General features: G+C 42.8%; 1 protein-coding gene across 46 annotated transcripts in view; it reads left to right on the top strand.

Annotated features, from left to right (window-relative positions):
• The window catches only part of CELF4 (CUGBP Elav-like family member 4), a 671,175-nt gene that overhangs the window by 537,360 nt on the left and 114,209 nt on the right, over positions 1-19,606 (top strand). For 22 of the 46 annotated variants that reach the window (XM_041422010.1, XM_041421989.1, XM_041422006.1 and 19 more), the window contains exon 4: positions 10,044-10,063. The exons of the other annotated variants lie outside the window; for them this stretch is intronic. In XM_041422010.1, the coding sequence (XP_041277944.1) occupies positions 10,044-10,063 (20 nt within the window). The remainder of the gene's footprint in view (positions 1-10,043; positions 10,064-19,606) is intronic. 46 annotated transcript variants of the gene reach the window in all.

The following is a 19,606-nucleotide window of genomic DNA, read 5'->3' as shown; positions in this document are numbered from 1 at the left end:
TGAAAGGTCCATTATGCCTATCTACACACCCATTCAGCCTCACACAACTGAAGCAACTGGCTACAAACTCCCTCTTTGCATCCTTCCCTAAACACTTGGTTATGGTGTGGCAGAATATTGCCAGAACTCCTGCAGAAGGACTTGAGTTTTGAGGCCAGAGCAATTAATCCTCAAACAGGGCATCCACTGTATAGACAGCAAAGCAACCTACAAATTTTGGGGATAAGACACCTTCTCTGCTTCTCCTCTTTCCTTTAATGCAATTCTGCAGGAATTAATGAGATCCCAGGTGCCCAGATGGGAGACATCACATGAGCCAGAGCTACCTTTCCTAACAAGGATGGGGTGACTTTCCCAACAAGGAGAAGAGGTAGAACCTCAGACAGCCATACACTAATAATTGTCAAACGTATATCTTTTAATGGGGCATTTCAGGGGATTTTACACTTTTCTTTCAGTCATTGATCTCTGCTGGATATGTAATAATACTGGATCAGAAAGGCTGAAAGCCTTTGTGGTTTACATCTCTCTCCTTATTCCAGCTAAAATGATATGAATCCCCTGAACATTAGAGAGTGTTCTCCAGAGTGAGTCTTTCTCTTTTTTAAAAATTTTATTTATTTATTTATTTTAATTTCAGATCAACCCAAAATGTACTTTTTGTATAAAACATACATTTGTAGTTAATGTGGTGGTTATTTGAGCAATTTGCTCTTACAGAATTCAGATCAAATTTTATTTAATATTACTTTGAAAGAAGAAGTCATCAATTGTTGGGCTTTGGTACAGGATCAAATATTTGATCAAATATTGCCCAAGAAGGGCAATATTTTCAGTTAAGGTTTTTAAGTGTTCCTTGATCCAAAATCACACTATTTAAATTTTGACACAAAATTCTCTCCATGGAATGTAGTAATGGACTAAAAAAAAAACCCACAAATTCTCAGCCAGCCATGTGCCATATGTCCTCGGGTTTGCTTATCTTACTGATTTGCATATCTCACATATCTTACTCTTACTGTAGGATGATTACTGGGAGGCAATCACGTCCAACTTCAGGATGTTCTCAGACTCAGATTTTCTCCCACATTTGAACATTCTGATAAGCCATGTCCACTGAGGTGTGCTGGCTATTTCGCATGAAGGTCTGACGACATATATGCAGCAATCATGGTGAATCCTGCACAATAACTCAGCTTAATAACCCAATATTAGGGTGTAATTTTCGGTTGGTGTAATTCTTCTCATAGCCTTTAAGAGTGAACGTTTTCCACCTATTCAAATCAGCTGAAGATCTTGAGCCTGAATCTGGTTTAACTGCTTGGTCATTAAATTAGGAGCTTTCCAGCAGCGATGCGATTGTATGTGCAGTGCTAATGCCTATTCACTCATACAGGCCACCCGAGATCACTGACTTCAAAAGGCTCCTCATGCAAACAGCACTGTGAAATGCCCAAATTGCTCTCTGTAAATTCTGCAAACTGAGAGCAAGTGTCTTTGTTAAGTCCACGAGGAAGTGCACGAAAATCCTATTTGCTGACGTGCAAAGGCTTTGTAAGGCAGAGCCCCCAGCCTGAAATCGCTTGATTTGTGGATCCTTGCGATTAAGTTGAACTGAATGACATGCAAAGCTGGCAATTGAGATAAAGAATCACTCTAGGCTAAGGAAGGGGGGCAGCTAAAATCTGAAAACAAAGGATGTTAATCTCACGCTCATCATCTTTAAACAGAGCACGTTAAAGGAGCAGGTAAGAGGAAAGGCTCAGCCGATGCCTTCAGATTACTGGACGGGGATGTTGTCTTTTGTCTTCGCAAACCTCATTTTGATCTAGCTGCTGACAATTCTTCCCCTTTCCTTTCCTCCCCCACTTCCATGCCCTCAGGCGGAACATCTCATCCCAGTGGAGCCTCAGCCTCAGCTCCGCTCCTCGGCTCACAGGCAGGAGAGAAATCCTGTCCACATCATGGAAACTTTTCTCGCAGTCCCCAGCCTCCCCCAGGAGTGCAGTTTCTTTGTCCCTCTGCCCCTTTGCCTGCCTGGACCCAGGGGTCCTGCCCAGACAGCATTTTGCAGACAAACATGACACCTTGCTGTAGGACATGTGGCTAATCTGTCTGTCAAAACACGGAGACAGCCGCATAAAAACATTTTTCCAAAGTAAATGTGCACAGCCCGGAGCTGAATCCCACTCCCAGAGTTAGGTGAGACACTTATTTCTGACAGCCAAAGACCTGAAACTGTGCTGCAGGCTTGTACTTTAGCATCCCTACCCCAGGACTGGCAATCCCAGGATCTAGCACTTACTGTAGTTTGTCACAGGTGGTCCCACACGTCTGTGGACAAAAAGTATTGTCCTTGTGCAAATTAACGCCGTGGTAGGGTCTGGCAGCACCCAGCCACAGCAGGATAATCGACAAAGGGAGATGCATTTAAACAGTCTTGGAAACATTAGGAACATTCCAGCACTGCAGGTTAAAAACTGCTCCAAGATTGCAAGTTCGGCATTTTAGGGATCAGTGGGAGATTTCTCTGGAGATTAAGAGCAATTGAAAAGATCGACTTCCTCTCTATAGAGAAGTTCTAATAAGGCTGAAAATAAAATGCTGTCTCCCTCAGCCTTCCTGGCAGAGGAGCTCCAACGTGGCCCCCTGTTGTTTCAATAATTCAAACTTCAGCTTTACCAGCCAAATAGGCCTGAAATTCACCTGTGAAAGTTCATGAGGCTAAGTGGGATTCGGAACAAACTCCTCTTGTTTCCAAACTCATGTATAATGCAGCGAGGAACTTTGCTCAAAGCTAAGCTTTGGCTCCCAGTTATATTTACGATGCTCCACCAAAAAAGAGCAGGAGGCAAATGGATAACACCACGTCAGAGGCAGTGGAGTGGGAGGGGAAGGAAAGAGCACAGCCACCAACGTAGGATAAGCTGACATTCATCTGTAGCTGGGCAGCACCTGAATCTGCCTCTTCTCCCCTGTCACCTCAAGACTGTGGCACTTCCCAGACACAGAGGAGAGATCTGTGTCCTTCAGCAGAGAACAAAATAGACAAGGCAAGCACAAAAGGACAGGAGAAGCAACACTGCTTCATTAGCCAGATGTGAGGAAACTGAAGCTGAGCAGGAGTATTGCAGAGCTATCACTCTTGCTCACACAGACACAACGGTGTGTCCAAGTCAAGCTGTCCATCTGTCAGTGCTGTCTGTCTGCAGGAGCATCCTGGGCCAGCTCTGGGGTTGCCCAGTTTTCCCTGGCAGAAGGATTTGCCAGTGTGCCCATAGAGCACCATGGCTAGAGGGTGTTGGGCTGGCAGTGCCACTGCATCCCTGACAACGTGGAAGTCTAAACTTCAGCAGGGTTTGTTTCACCAAGAGTTACTCAGATAGTACAGCATGCACCACTCTGGTTTTCTCCTACAAACCCATGCAGTAGACTGGAAGCTGTTGCCTTCTAAATTCACTTCCCTGCTGGCTCACCCTGTTGGTATTAAAATCCTATCCACAAACTATAAATAGATTTCTGTAAACCTACAGAACCTATTCTGTTGCCCATAGACAGAATAGACATATTAGTTTTAGGTAGCTGGTATTAAGTAAACTAAATCCATGACAGGGTATTAGGAGTCAGCTTTTTACATCTACTTCAATTATCATTGTTTCACTGAGGAAATACATACAGTGATTATATCTAATCATGAATTCCAGTGCTGATCTGAGATCTTTTCTCTTTCCTTCCTTCCCTTCTTTCTTTAATTACCTCACTAATGTGGTAAGATGTTTATTGTTGCTGTTTTTTTCATTTCAAGTACTTGATTTTTTTGCAGTTTTCTGGGACTGGAGTAACTGAAGTGCAGTGTGATTCATTTGAAAGAGTAAATATTTAACTACTAAATGGCACCTTGTTTTTTCCAGATCCCCATGTTCTTTTCAACTCCATTCATACTATATATAGGAGCTGGAGTGTATCCAAAGGAGGGCAATGAAACTGGTAAAGGGTCTGGGGCACAAGTCTGATAAAGAGCAGCTCAGGGAGATGGGGATGTTTAGTTTGGAGAAAAAGGGGCTCAAGGGCACCCTTGACAACTCCCTGAAAGGAGAAGGTAGTCAGGTGGGAATTGGTCTCTTCCTCCAGGTAACAAGTGACAGGTTGAGAGGAAATGGGCTCAAGTCTCTCCAAGGGAAGTTTAGATTGGCTATTAGGAAAAAAAAGGGTGCCCAGGCATTGGAACAGGCTGCCAAAAGCATGGTGGAATCACCATCCCTGGAGCTGTTTAAAAAAAAGGTGGATATGGTGCTTAGAAACATGGTTTAGTGATGACTTTGCAGTGCTGCATTAATAGTTGGACTCCATGATTTTAGAGGTTTTTTCCAACCTTGACAATTCTATGATATTCATCTTAGAAGTATGAAATGACATTAAAGAAGATAAATATTATAAAATTGTCTCTGAAAACATTAGACAATAGCAATATAAGGCCAAGCCAGGCAAATTTTATTCTTCTCAATTGTATTTCTATTTCATTATTTCACTACTCACTTCTTGATTCAATAATTACATCGTGGTTTTGAGAGCTACTAAAACTGAGAGTGCAAAAGCCAAAGCTGGAGTGAATCAGCTTGCTGTGGTCACTCAAGAGCACAAGCATCTTAGGTCGTGATGGACACCCTTTCCCAAATGAAACAGAAATTACTCTTTAAAATTACACTTTTATTGACATCTTATAGGCTGCAGTACCCAAGTGCGGCAACCCTGCTGTTCTAGGCACCACGATCAGCTGGGTGGGCTTTGGGTTACGTTTGCCTCCTTTGCAAGAGGCTGTCTGCTGCTGCTTTGGCTGGATGTTTTGAATGTTGACCATATTTACAGCTTTGCTAAGTGTATCAGAGAATGAGAATGAAAAATTATACTTCAAAGTACACAGGTGCTATGAGTTGAGGACATTCTGCACGATTAATTTTGGTACAAACTTGTGAGAAGTAGGAGTGTTGCATTTGTGTTTCTTGATGAAACTCTTTTTTCCTGCAACATTTGCTGCATTACAGTTAATGGAATTTATGAGAACAGCTTGTGATTCTCTGAAACTACCTGGTGCGGTCATTTCAGCCAGCACAATGTGAATTATGCAATAAGCCATCACTTTAATTAAAACAAATTGCATTTACTGTATCAGTCCATACTATAAATCATTCCCTAGGGCCCCTCTTCAAGGTTTCTGCTTGGCCTACTCTTGAGAAATGTTGACAGCAGCCTCCATTTCCAAAAATATTTTTAAGCATTTTGTTCTAATATTCTTCTTCAGGATTCAGCTTTTGAGCTCACTGCCCTGATATACAAAACAAATTTTATCCAAGAAAACAGGGCAGAAATCATGTGTAAAAGCTGAATATTTCATTTTCCCTTTCTCTTCTGGTCTGCAGTGTGCACTTTAGTAGACTGTGGCAGTGGATTATGAAGTTTATTAATTGAAATAATGATAATAATAAAAGCCAAAAAAAGGAAAGATGCAGATTAATTGTTTTCATCCAAAGTTAGGAGTCACATGGGATTCCTCTCACTCCCTACTATAATTAGACTGAACAACAAGACAACCAGATTATTAGTCCTTTGTGTATCTCCAGTTTAATAAAGAGAATGACCGTTGGGTATTTGTATTCATTTGAGCTCAATGCAGCTTAAAATGCAGTGCTAAATACAGCATATCATACTGAAGGATGAAGTAACTCACATTATAAGGAGAAAACATCATCCTTTTTGTGACCTCTGATGAGAGGGCAAGGGTTTTTACTTCATTCAGTTTGGATCAGGCATGCTGAGACCATTCAGCACTACCTAAGGTTTAAGTGAGTGTTTCCTTGAGAGCTTGTTCAGGTTTCCTTGCTTTGCAAATTAAAATAAAGTAGTTAAGTTCTTTTCTCGAAAGGGGTATTGTTAAGTGTTCCCTGAATTAGAGTTTTAGACTCAGTGGTGATTTCTGCATTTAGCCATATGAGAGAGAGGCTATTGCAATTCTGAAGAAGATGCTGTTTAAGACAGTCCTGCACAGGCTAAAATGCACAGCTGGGTCCTAACAGAAGGCTAATGCAAATTTTAAAATTTCAAGAAAGATTTTGCAGCCCGTTTTGCAGAAGTTGCTTGAATCTCATTAATTTGGTGGATCTTGTAGGTGGAGCTGCTTTGGTAAAATTTATGAGGAAGGTGAACCATTTATATATAACACCAGTTACTTTGAAATTGCTGAAACCTCATGATGAACAACTGGGTCATTGAACATAAACCAAGAGCCCAGAGCCTGACTGGAAAACCATTAAAGCCAATGGAAAGGGACCCACTGGCTGGAGCCAACACTGGAGCAGTTCCAGAGAATAATCTAAACCAAATCTGTCTTCATATTTATTTTCTTCTTGATATATAACTAAAAGAAGCCCAAGTAGATTTGCAACAGCCTTAATATCTACCTGTTTGTTGTGAAGAGTATCTCACTTTACATCAAAGCAGGTATCCATCTCCTCCAGCAGCCTCATCCTGTTGTTGTTCAGGTCTTCAAATGAAGGCTTCTGTCACACAAACGAACAAATATATCCCAAGAACAGATTTAAGCATTGAGAAGGAAAGAAGACAATACCCATTTTCTTTCCCTGAAAAGAAAAGTAGATGCAACTGGAAGCAGCATATGCCCAGACTGTTACTCCTGTTCTTCAGCCAAAATAAAGTCTGAAAATAATTGGCATCAATAAACATTATCAAGGACCATCTGGAACACACATGTAGTGAAAAGTGAGCAAATACCTTCAGAGCAGAGGATAAATAACTTAGTTGCATTTCTTACATATTTGTTGTATGGAAAAGACCATTTAGCTTATTAATTCAAAAGGCATTTATTGATGCTGTAGTAAAGGCCCACTGCACAAAGCTCAGGAAGCTCAAAATGCTGAAGCCAGCAGAAAAGGTCCTTCAACCTCCAATAAACATAAGTACATTTTCCATCTCTTACTATTAGGCTTGCACTGTATCTGAGTGGTTTACAATTTCTCATTGTCTTTAATTTCTTTCGTTGCCTAAATTTAATAATAATAAAGTGGTGTCTCATGGACCCTGTGGTCATCACATTTTTTTGTGTTACAGGATGTTCAAAGTGCATGCCTACATTTTCTTTTTAATGATCAAAAATAGTTTTGCTTTGGTTGGTTTGGGTTTTTTTCCTGAAGTTTTGACAGCTCCAAAAGAGCTGTGGAGATTATCTTCCAACTTTCTAAATAAATTCACTGCTGGCCTGTTAATAAGAAAGCATAAGAAAATTTCAACCCTCAAAGGTAATTTTGGAGGAAAGTTATAAACCACTGAAAACAGCAGCTTATAATGAAAGTGTCATCTCAACCATAAAAGGTACCTTAATGCTCGGAACAGGCACTGTGAAACATGATCGAAAGGGAGTTTAGAAATATTGCTAATGGCCCTGACATAAGGAGTGTGCCTATAAATGATGAAAAGATGCATGGCTAAAACTGCCCACCACAAGTCTTTGAAGAGCATCTGACTACCCAGGCATGCCAGAGACAGCGATTGCTGACAGACCTGGTCATGCAAATCTGCTGAGTCAGAGACGCCTTCAAACACCTCATGCTTTTGCTCCCTCTGAAAGTGATGCTGTTGCTCAGCAGAGACACAGCTCAGACGCCCAGGCTCATCCTGGGTGGCATTTGGAGGGTGGGGATGGCCAACAGTATGGCAGGACTGTGGCACTCAGCCTCTAGGTCAGAAGAAATAACATGACCTGTTGTTGTAAAATTCCAGTGTCTCATCAATCGACTTTCGGGGTTTCAACATCTTTGTTCGGTTTTCATGAAACTGTGTCATTTTTGTTGGAATGAAAGTCTGGAGAAGATGCAGGAGTCTAGCCTCCTGCTCACAGCAGGAAGATTTCAAAGTTAGTTTTGAAGTAGTTCTGCTGTTCCTATTTAAGCCAGGTGATTTAAAGTGTAATTAATATGTGCAAAATTTCAGCAGGCTGAAAGTCATTTCATGGACTTTCAGGGTTCACATTTGGCCATGCTCATTTTGCAATGTGGTCCTTATGATATCTTTAGTGAAAAGGGTGCTGGTCTGTGCTGTGATTCAGTCAGGAGGACTGTTTGGTTAAATTTATCTTACCCTTCAGGGAGCAATTCTGAGTTGGAGCTATATTTTGAATATCTGTAGGTCAAGGTTATGCATGACCATGACTATGCATTTTATTTAGGCCATTCCAAAAAATGGATTGTAAGGCAAATCTGTGTTGAAGGCTATGTGGTAGAATTATTTTCTTTTTTAATCACTGGTCAGCAGATGAAATAATAACAATAAGGAGAGCTGTGCCTTGGGGGCAACTTACTTCAATGCTTGTTTTCTGCCTGAGACCCGTCTGTTTCTCATTCTTACTAACTCCATGCCAGAGATATGAAAAGCAACACATGCATCTAAAAGTCTGTGCCATGGATTGACCCAGGCTGGACACCAGGTACTAACCAAGCCACTCTATCATTCCAGTCCTCAGCTAGGCATGGGAGTGAAAAAATACCTGGGCAACCTCCTGGGTCAAATAGGGATGGGTAGAGATCACTCACCGATTACCAACACAGGCAAACCAGACCAAACTCAGGGTCTGGTTTATTTAATAATAAATATTAAATTTATTTAATTTATTACAAATGAAATCAGAAGAGGGCAATGCAAAATGAAAGTCAAATCTTAAAACAACTTCACCCCATCCCTCCGTTCTCCCTGGGTTTAACTTCAGTCCTTATTTCTGACTGTGGTCAGTTCCCTGCATGTTGTCTCTGCTGCTCCCTCCCCCACAGGGGTTGGATTCTTCTCACTCTTACCCTGGTCCAGCGTGGGGTCACTCCCACAGGAGGCAGTCCTCCATGAACTGCTCCAGTGTGGATCCCCCTCCAAAGGGTCAGTCCTCCTGGAGCAGCCTGGATCTCTCCCATGGGGTCATTCCTTCAGGAAAAGGCTGCCCCACTCTGGGTCCCCCAAGGTGTCACAGGCCCTTCCAGGATCCTGCTCCAGCACAGGCTTCCCATGGGGCCACAGCCTCCTCTGGGCATCCCCTGCTCCAGCCTGGGCTCCCCCAGGGGCTGCAGGTGGATCTCTGCTCCCCTGCCCTCCCTGGGCTGCAGGGGCACAGCTGCCTCAGCCTGGGCTGCTCCAGGGGCTGCAGGGGAATCTGAGCTCCAGAGCCTGGAGCAGCTCCTGCCCCTCCTGCCCTGCCCTGCCTGTCTGCAGGCCTGCTCCTCTCACATCCTCCCAGTCCTCTCCTCCAGCTACTGTGCTGTTGTGCAGCAGTTTTCACCCTTTCATGTTAAATACTTTATGCCAGAGGTGCTACCACAGAGTCCCAGTGTGGACCAGTGGCAGGTCCCTCTTGGAGCTGGCTGGCATTGGCTCTGTGAGATATAGGGGAGCTTCTGGCACCTTATCACAGAAAGTAGCCCTGCAGCTCCCCACTACCTTGCTACTCAAACCAAATACAGCCTGACTTTGCAAAACCCTTCCTGTATACAAGCTGCCCAGACTTGAAAATGTGGAGAATTTTCTAAAGTCTTCAAATGTTGACAAGTATATTTCTGAATATGTTCCCAAATATTATCTGAGGATCAGAGCTTCAGACATTTTCTCAGTGTTTATTAGCAATTTCAAGGACTCAGAAAATATAAGTCAGACCTAAAGATGTCGTGAGGTTTTACTCGTTTAATAATAGAGTTTAGGTTCCTTTATTTGTCTCCTGCTGAGCCTTTAGCTTGAACTTGGGTCACTTTCAAACTTTGGTATGCTCCTGAGGTCTAGAAAACCAGGGATTTATTGAACAAGAAAGGAAAAAACTCTCAAGTGTGCACATGACAGCAGAGGGCAAGGCCTCAAACAGCTTGAGATTGCTGTAAAAATCCTGATGGGTTTCTAAGCCCTATCATTGTCGCAAGCCTCTAGCAGGCATTACTCCTTGTAGCCAGTTAGGCTCCTCATGGGAGGCTGCAGAGCACGCAGCCTTTCCCCAGGGCCAAGAGGTGAGTGTCTCAGGCAAGATGTTAGCTTGACTTTTTTTAGAACAATTTCATATTAATTCTTCAAAGACAAAAAAGAATAGAATTGCTATTTATATTTCAGAGTTGCTGATCTCTTTATTTTTAAAATTATTGTTTAGCTTACTCTTGCTCCTCAACCTGTTGGTTAGCACCTCTTTCTCTTCCTCCCTGTTCTGGGCTAGGATGGTGCCTGATGTTGAAGATGATCTATCCTATTTCTCTCCAGTCTAGTGAGGGAGATGGAGGAGCAGGGCAAGGAGAGGACTCTTGTTCAGTAACAAGAGCACCTCTGAAAAGCTGTGGAAATGGTTTTATCCTTTAGGTGTTCTCACACTGCTGGGTGCTTTTGTGAGACTGTCCAGGACACAGGGATACCCTAAAACTGAGTATTCCACATGTGAGCATGACCATCAAGGGGTGCTTAAGCATCATCTTTTGCTCTCCCACCTATTTCCCCCCTCTTGCAGCAGCAGAAGGTGCTTGGGGGCCAAATCATCTTCTGCCCAGTTCCACACCAGAGTTCTGGTGTACCTGGATATTTGGGAAATGTTCCTTTCCTGCAGCCCTGGGAGACTGCTTTCCAGTGCTGAGGGGTGACCTCCCCTCCAGCCCCAGGACTAAGCTGACCTGATCACCACCATGCTCCTGCCTGCACCAAGTTACCCACAGTTACCAGGGTAGCTGTGAGAAGCACTCTGCCTCTCCAAGCTCTCTTTCTCTCAGCAGTACCCTTCACCCCTTGGTGTTGTTCTCATGTCGTTCTGCTGGGAGAGCAGGACTTTATGAGTATGTAACTCTTTACAGAATCACAGAATCATTAGGGATAGGAAAAAACCTCTGAGGTCATCAAGACAAATAATTAACCCAGCCCTGTCTTCACCATTAAACCATGTCCCCAAATGCCAAATCCATACACTTTTGAATGCTTCTAGGGATGGTGATTCCATCATTTCTTGAATGCCTGACCACCATTTCAGTGAAGAATTTTTCCTATATCCAATCTGAACTTCTGCTGGTGCAGCTTAAGCCTGATTCCCTCTTGCCCTGTCACTTGTAATCTGGGAGAAGAGGCTGATGCCCACCTGGCAGCACTCTCCTGTCAGGGAGTTGTGGAGAGTGAGAACATGCCCCTCTGAGCCTCCTTCTCTCCAGGCTGGTCCCTCCTACCCGCAGCTCCCTTTAGATGCTCCTTACCAGACAGGTGCTCTAGATCCCTCACTAGCTCTATTCCTTTCTCTGAATACACTCCACCACCTCAATGTCTTTCTTGTCATGAGGGGCCCAAAACTGAGGCCAGGTGTGACTTGTGTCAGTATGACCAGTGTGATGTGGTGGTGATACACTTTGGGCACACTCTGTGCTCCTCCCCATCAGACAAGGAGGGCAGCAGGGCACTGACTGCTGGTACTTGGGGATGCTCAGGAGAAACAGGCAGCTCAGTGCAACTCTTTTTTCTCTGTGTTAAGACTCAAAAGGAAATCCACACGTCCTTCTTGAAAACCTCCTCTGCAAACCCACGTGTCTCTCTAATTGAAACAGGGCAGGGTCTGAAACCATAGGAGTCCACAGCTGCTATTTCTATTGTGCATGTCTGAGTCAAGGTGAAGAGAAAAGTCAGCAAAATATCCCACAGGGTGAATCCTCCATGTGCCAAGAAAGCTGACTCCACATTAAAGGTGAGAGCCAGAGCTTGCAAAGCAGTGATGGCTTGGGAAGACAGAGGCCTTGATTCCTTCCAGCAGCCTCCAAGTGTTATTCCCATTAACATTGGCACTAGCCATCACCCTGAATACCCCATGCACCAAAAGACGAGTGAAAGTGAGCAGGAGGGAGGGAGGTGATAAAGTTGTCAGGCTGTAGGCAAGGCTCTGGCCTCCAAGGACTGGCAGAGACTGTGTTGTTTAGAGACACATCCTGGGATGTGTTTTAAGAGTAGATTGGAGATGTTCAGGATAGGGGTGGGTTTGCTGATCTTGCAGAGGCTTCATCTTTGGTCAGCCTTCAGTTCACAGTGCTGGAACATCAGGGCTCTGCCTTTTTCTTCTCTTTTATCTTCATTACCAGGGGAAGAAGAGCTCTATGTGGCAGAAAAAAAGACAACTAAAAAACCTGAGATGGCAAAGCCACCCATGTTACCTTACCACAGGTGACAAATTCCATCACTTGGTGAGTGTTGCTAACTCTGTGGCTCACAAGGCACCTGCCCTGACTGCATCCAGGTCAAAAGCACTTTCAGGCCCCCACCAGCAATCAAAATCTGTCTTAAAGAGCACAGCACGCAGTCTGTGCCATGGGGAGACAGGAGAGAGTATCACTTCTGCACTGGGTCTCTGCTTTGGTGTTGAAAGAGCAGCACTCAGATAAAACACAGAGCTGTAGACAAGATGGTTTCTTTTTACCATGAGCAAGTCTGAATGCCACAGAGAAATCAAAAGTATCCTTGTTACTGGTGATCCAACCTCTTTTCAGAGCAGTGCAGAAACTTTAGTATTTGATGCAGAATCCACAAGTGAGTCATTCCTCCTTCCCTCTTTTTTCTCCTCTTCCTCCCACCTTGGCACCAAAGTGCACTAAGAAAACAAGACATCAGGAAGATGTCTTCTGGATCATTGCTGCAGCATCTTGTCTGCCTTCAGGCTCTGGTGTCAAGTAGTGATCAGCTTCTTCCCTCCAGCCCTGAAGTAGCAGTTTTCAGACATGACCTTCCACCCCTTCACAGCTCCCTGTGTCTCTGAAATGTCCAGAGGTCAGCCCCTCACTGCCTCCACAAGGAGACCTGTTCTGGAGATTCCTGCCTTGCACCAGCCCCACCTCATGTCCCTGTCATCTCCCATCATGTTACCACACTGAAGGGGATACCAGGGGTTTAGATGGTGTCCTCCACCATGACATGGACTCATCATTTCACTATTTGTTGGGGAATGGCGCTGTGCACTGCTCGTGGAAAGGTAGCCTTGACTGACTAGCTAAAAATTGGAGGTGACCTAGCTGTACAACTTACTGGTCAGGAACAATGTGACAAACTTCATCTTTCTTCACTGCCAGCCTCTAAGGTTAGAGAGGGCCACTCCCTGTCATAGTGGGGAGGAGAGAGACAGCTCTATGGATGTGTCTGTCGGTGCATGTGGCGGGGGGAGAGGAGGGGTATGCTCTTATTCTTTCCTTCCTACTTCGTTATATTGATTTTCAGTGGCTTGAATGCTTGGAATGCAATAAGGGAGCAATTCCCTTCTATGCTGGCTAGTAAACATTGCCTGTAACTTTATTCTGGGTCAGGAAAGTCAGCACTTAAAATTAAAAGTGGTTCCAGAGGAGGAAAGCCATATTTTAGGAAATTCCAGCTGGGGGTTCCTTGTTACTGTACTTCATTTTAAAATCCAGTGTCGTGTCATGTCATGTCATATATGCCTTTAAAAAAGCATTTAACTGATATATAGTCTCATCTGCTCTTTACTTGCAATATTTCAAGCAGAAAATATTTTTTAAAAATTAGTTCCCTGGCTCTCTGAATTTACAGCAGAGGCCACAGACTATAAAGTGGAAGGAGTTGAAATTAAGCCCAGGGGAGAAAGAAGTGCACTAGAGAGAAAGTCTCACATGCCAGGTGCTTAAACACATGCATAGTTTAAATCCTGTGCCATCTCACCAAAGTCAATGGACCTGCTCTTATATTTAAGACTAAACTGTCTTAAATTCTGAGACACAATCCCTAAAAGAATGTGTGTAATACTGGGGTGCACACTGTTATGCCCATAAACTGTTCCAGGTCTAAGGTACAATCAGCTGTGGGAGTTCCTTTTTTTCCTGTGCCAAGCTTCTGTGCTCAGGTCTTGGAAAGCCAAAAGGTTTCCCCAAGGCAGGAAAACAAATGTCCTGAACAGTCAGATTGAGGAATGACTGCCCTTGCTGATGTGTGGCTCCCGCATGTGAAGCCAAGCAGGGATCTGTGTTCTTAGGATGAGATGTTTTTGCTAGAGAAGTTCCTATCAGCAGAGGCTCATTTCTTGGGTGCTGGGAATTTTACCTGGAAAGCTTCCTTCTCATGGATCAGGCACTTGCAGCAGGTATTTCACATGTAGTTAGGCAGCAGCACTGAAAACATAGTGCACTACCTTTTAGTTGGATAGACAGGCATTTTACAGAGCTCTGCTGCTGGCACTGTAAAAGCAGGGAACAAGTTGGAAAACACCCAGTGTAGGAAGCAGGACCAGTGTGGTGTGGCTACCCTCTGGAATGCCACCTGCTTCACCAGCACAAGCAACCCCAGCGCCCTATTTGCATTCTGTCCTTCTGCAAGAGTCGCTGCAAATCCCCTGCCCACTCTGCTGTGTATCCACGGGCCCAGCAGCAGGACTGTCACCACTCTGTCAGGTCTCAGGGATGTCTGAGGCTGGAAACCCCGCTGGGGACATGAAGGAAGCCTGGACAGTTTATGAGATGGCAGGAGGCAAAGTACATCTACCTGGCCCTGAGCTCTGAGGCACAGTCTCCCTTGCTGCCCACCTGACATGTACAAACTGTGACAAGCCCTGTCACCTGCTACCTGATGCAACAATTCCGAAAGCTGGGAAAGCCAGTCGTGCTGTTAACAACTCTAGCTTCCCCAAAGAAAGCCCTAGAGACTTATGACAAGGAACTGCCTTGACTCAGGCCAAATACATTCATGTTAGGAAACCTCCACTGCTGGCTTCCTGGGTGAAACAGCCTCAAAAGGACACCAGCAAGACAAGCAGACAAAGGGAAAGGCATGGCATTGGTGTTTCACCCCACCTCTCCTCCTTGTCCCTTCTCTTCCCATGAGAGGAGAAACCCCTGGCTGAAAGATCTCAACTCTGGGAGTGACATAAGCTGCTGCAATTATTTGCATCGTCCCTGTCTATGACTCCCTGTTCATTCATTTTCATGCTTTCCTCTGGTCAGTCTCCTAAGCACAAGGACTGATGGAAGCACAGATATCAGCACAAGAGGATCATCTGAGCACCTTCCTGGGGTCTCAATTTCCTGCAGCTTCACTGTTTTTGGTATCCAAAGTTCTATATCCTGGTGGTAAATCACAACATGGAATTTAGGGGCTAGAAAAATTGAGCGCTGCTTTTCTGAGACAAAATGTGTAGATTTGAAAATTTTGCCATCAGCAAAGAACCTCCTAAATTTCCTAGATTCCCAAACAACTCTCACAAAGCATCTACTTTCAAGACACATTTTTCAGGATGCTGCTGTTATTCAAGTCTCCATCTAAGTAGTCATGCAACAAGCATCACTTTCAAACAATGTTCTAATGATTACTTGCTTCATTAACAATGATGCTATTCCCTGGAGAGCTTTATTTTTAGTCTTATATTATTACTCTTGGTTTTTTATTATTTTTGTGTCTTATGATTTGGTCATTAATGGGTACACTTGCATTTCATTTCATTGTGACTGACTTTCCAGGCAGGAATTCTCAGTGCAGTCCAAGAACTTCCATGAATAAATGTTTACTGTCAGGAGATATGAGTGTGTTGCAGGGCTCAATGGATGTTTTTATCCTGATGATGCAGCAGTAAATCAATTAAAAACATGATTGATTGTAAAATTCTGGCTAACTTGCTTTTGCTTTGGGATTTCACATGACCTAAGTTAGTCAGTATAAATCTAACAATGTATTAGTCATGCAGTGATCATCTTGCTGGTATCTGCAGTGAGTATTATTATCTATAGTTATAATAATGCACATAGCTAAGGCAAGAGCAAGGGCTAAACCTGGCTCTGGCATATCCTGCAGCTCTACTCCTGCACAGAGCACAGAACCTTGTCCCACTGGTGATTTAACACCTTTTGGCAACATTTGACTAGAATTCCCTTTACCAGAGGATAAAATAAATCGAAAGGGTTCTTGAAAGGGCTCTCTACACAGATACGTTCATTCAGATTAGGGTATAGTGTGCATTTAGCAAAGAATAGCTGTTCTTAATTAATTCCCTGTCTAGTTGCCTTTTTTTTTTTTTTCAGTCAGACTACTGTAGCCCAAATTAGATTAATCGACTTTGGATATTCTTGCTAACAATCACTTTCTCTTATTAAGCATTATTAATATTAGTTCTTAGAAACTGATGATTCTGGAATAACTCACCACATTTAGTTATATCCCAAAATCTCCAGTGGCATACAATGGCCGGTGTGCTCTGAGTTGAGCAGCAGTCCCCACACTCCCCATTTAAAGCTTTTGCCAAGAGCACTGGCTAGTGTCTGCTGATCAGAGGGAGCAGTTTCTGTTCTAAAATCAGTTTAGAAGTCTTCTGTCCAAATCTTCTGCAGTAAAGCAGTAAACTTCTTAATAACAAGACCAAATGCAGAAGCCACCATTCAGCACATAGTTCTGCAAGGGAAATGTGAATCAGAGAGACTGAAAAGACAGAAGCTCAGGACAAAAGTTGCATTCCTGTCTCCCACATACCCATCCAGGCCTTCATCCAAATCCCAGAAAGGTTGATCTGAGTCCTGCTGTGGGCTCTGAGTGCAGACCAGGGGATCTGCTGCCTCTCCATGTGCAAAAGTCTGCAGAGAGGGGCAGAGGAACAATCTGCATGACTGTGTGCTTGAAGAGAGATTCACAGAGACAGTGTGCATAAATCTAGATAAGTTATACAGTGCCACAAACACAAACAGCAACCTTTCACAAATTCACATACATAAATGTACCTACAGCGTGAATAATGCAGTGACAAAGTGAGCTGCCTTTGTGTGGACATCTTTGGTATCAGCAGTTAGTAATAATAGTTGTCTAATTGTAGTCTTTCATTGTGTGCTGTGTCAAAGCGTGGGCGAGTAATTGCAATCATCAAAACCCTTTCAGAGTGTGTGCAAAGCCCCGACCCCCATCACCTGCTATCAAGCCTATCTGATCCACCACACACATGCACTTACTGGGCAGATGAATTAGCTAGATGGGTTCTTCTCTTTTATTATTATTAGTATTAATATTAGTATTATTAGTAGTAGTATTAGTATCATTATTATTTTGTTTTTTGTTTTTCTTCCATCAAGGTTGTGTCTGATTCGTGAAGGGGGTTTAGAATTTTTAATTGTTGTTATTATTTTTTTTTTTGGGTGGGGGGGTGTGTGTGAGAGAGAGAGAAAGAGAGAGACCAATAACTTTTTGGGTGATATAATATAGACGACAGACGTCAACAATTATACAAAATAATGTGGTAACCAGCAACTGAAAAAAAAAAAATGATTCTCATGGGCTTGTGAGTGTTACAATTTGAATGTCTTTCTATTAAAATCCTTGTAATAGATACAGGGAGAAACCAGGGAGGAGGGAGAGAAAGCAGCTCTTTTTCAAATATACTCATACGATGGAGCACAAGATATTTTCAGAATGCAAGAGGGACTGATTTTCATTAACATAATCCTATTTCCAGTATTTTTTATTAATATAAACATCTTGGCTCTGAGAATGCCTCCTGGATCATTTATACCAGCTGTATTTTACATTGGGTTTGGGAAAAATCAAGGAGAGCACTAAATATATACATATATATATATATATATATATATATAAATTGAACCTATTTGTTATATTCTTTGTGAATTGCCAGCTGTACAATACCTGAGTGGAGAAGCAGATTTGATTATCAAATACAATTAGGGCCTGGTTTTGCCAACGTGGAGCACCATGTACGTGCATATTGTAAATATCTGTATAGAAGACAGGAACACCACAATCATGTGGGCTGCACACTCTGTCCTGCTGCTGGAGAGGACCTGCAGTGATTTTCTCTGCTGCAGCAAGGAATCCATCTCAGTGCTGTAACCAGTGTTACAGAGACCACATCTTGTTCAGGAAGCACACAGATTCGTGGGTGTATATCTGCTTTAGAGGGTCACAGCTCTGAGTTTTCTGGTATCTGCCACTGTGTGATAGATCATATCCATTTATTAGTAGTATCTGGTACCTTCAGAGACTCAGCAGGACATGTCCTTTCTGCTGAAAGTATCTTCTGTTGCATAAGGACAACCTGTAGCTTCCATGGCTGTCAAACACTTGTGTGTGCACTCTTGAATTTCTGCAAGACAATTTTGAGGTCTGCAATTAAACTTTCCAAGGAAGAAGGAGAAGCCCTACTTTTGTGCAAAGTTCAAGTAAAAGGGATTTTTGCAGAATTGTAGAATCATTTAAGTTGGAACAAACCTTTAAGATCACTAGGTCCAACAATATTTATAAAAGGTGGACAAAGTTCAATGAAGAAAAGTCCTCATTGTGAATTTTCTCAGACTGTGGGTCAGGCCTCCAAGGAGAACATACGCAACTTGTTATTTCGACACTGAAAATGAGGATAAGCAATATACTTTTGAATATTCAGTGGGGAGATATGTCATATTATCAGAGACCCACAAACCCTAAGAAGCCTTTTTCATTTTTGATTGCTGTAAGTTATCTCCACTGTGTTGTCTGACACTACTGCCCTCATTCTGCACACTTTGAATTTGCTTCTGTCTTTGAAAGAAGCAAATTCAGATGTACCAAAATACACACATTTTATAAGGCCTCAAAGCAATCAGAAATGGTGATGGTATTGAAGACAACACACTGAAAAATACCTGATTGGAAATGTTATAGATTGTAGATTTTGCTCATTATTGCCACTGCAGAGGTCACCATTTTTCAGACAGCAGAACACTGGTCTGGAAATAAGAGTTTACTCCTACTGGTCTCACTCTTGCTGTAGTATTTGTGGCAAGTCATTTGAGGGTGGAGTTTTTTCGTCTACAATACCTTCCATCTTAGGAAGATTAGGTGTTTATTCTCAGCTGTTAATTTGAGATACATTCAGCAATCAATAAGGAAGAAAAGATATTTTCCAATGCAGTCATTCATTCACTTCTAAAACTGATGAATCACGTTGTGGAAGTTCATTTCTATCTACCCACATTTTCTGTAGATCAGTGGCCAGCTTAAGTAAATTCCTGGATGGCAAAAGTCAGAGAAGAATACCTCCCTTAACTACCTATTCCTCTTCAAGCTGGATAAATTTTCTTCAGTAGAAATGTTGGATTCAAAGACCTATAACTATTTTCTTTCCCCATCTCTAAATGCTTAGAATTTTGTTCCCCCACACAAGAAGTGGGTTCATCTCTTCTGATGGAGTTTCATAATGATCTTGTATTAAGGACTTGTTTCCTCATTATAATGGTTCCAAACGGTTAACTGGACTAAACCTTCATCTTAACACAGTTGTAAATGCTTCTTTTGTTAATCAAAGAGAACTGTTACTGATTTCCAGTTCCACTACCCACAGTGCTTTGCCAGTAACATTTGGCCTGGATGTATTGAAGCATTGTGCTAGAAAGCAACTTTCTTAAATACTTATTATCCATATGATAATTAGCCCTGACTGAGGTAATTTTTCAGGCAAAAATGCTAATTTTTCATGATTCCTACTCTAGAGACAAAAGTAGAGGATTTAATAAAATTATTATTGGACAGGTTTCTGAGTTCCAGGATGGACTTCATGCAATAGCAAGTGCTGCAGTGTGAAACCCATACTCTGACGGCACAG

Source organism: Onychostruthus taczanowskii, unplaced genomic scaffold, assembly GCF_017590055.1.
Source record: "Onychostruthus taczanowskii isolate IOZ18803 unplaced genomic scaffold, ASM1759005v1 scaffold70, whole genome shotgun sequence".
Lineage (NCBI taxonomy): Eukaryota > Metazoa > Chordata > Aves > Passeriformes > Passeridae > Onychostruthus > Onychostruthus taczanowskii.
This window is presented reverse-complemented; position numbering and strand designations above follow the sequence as displayed.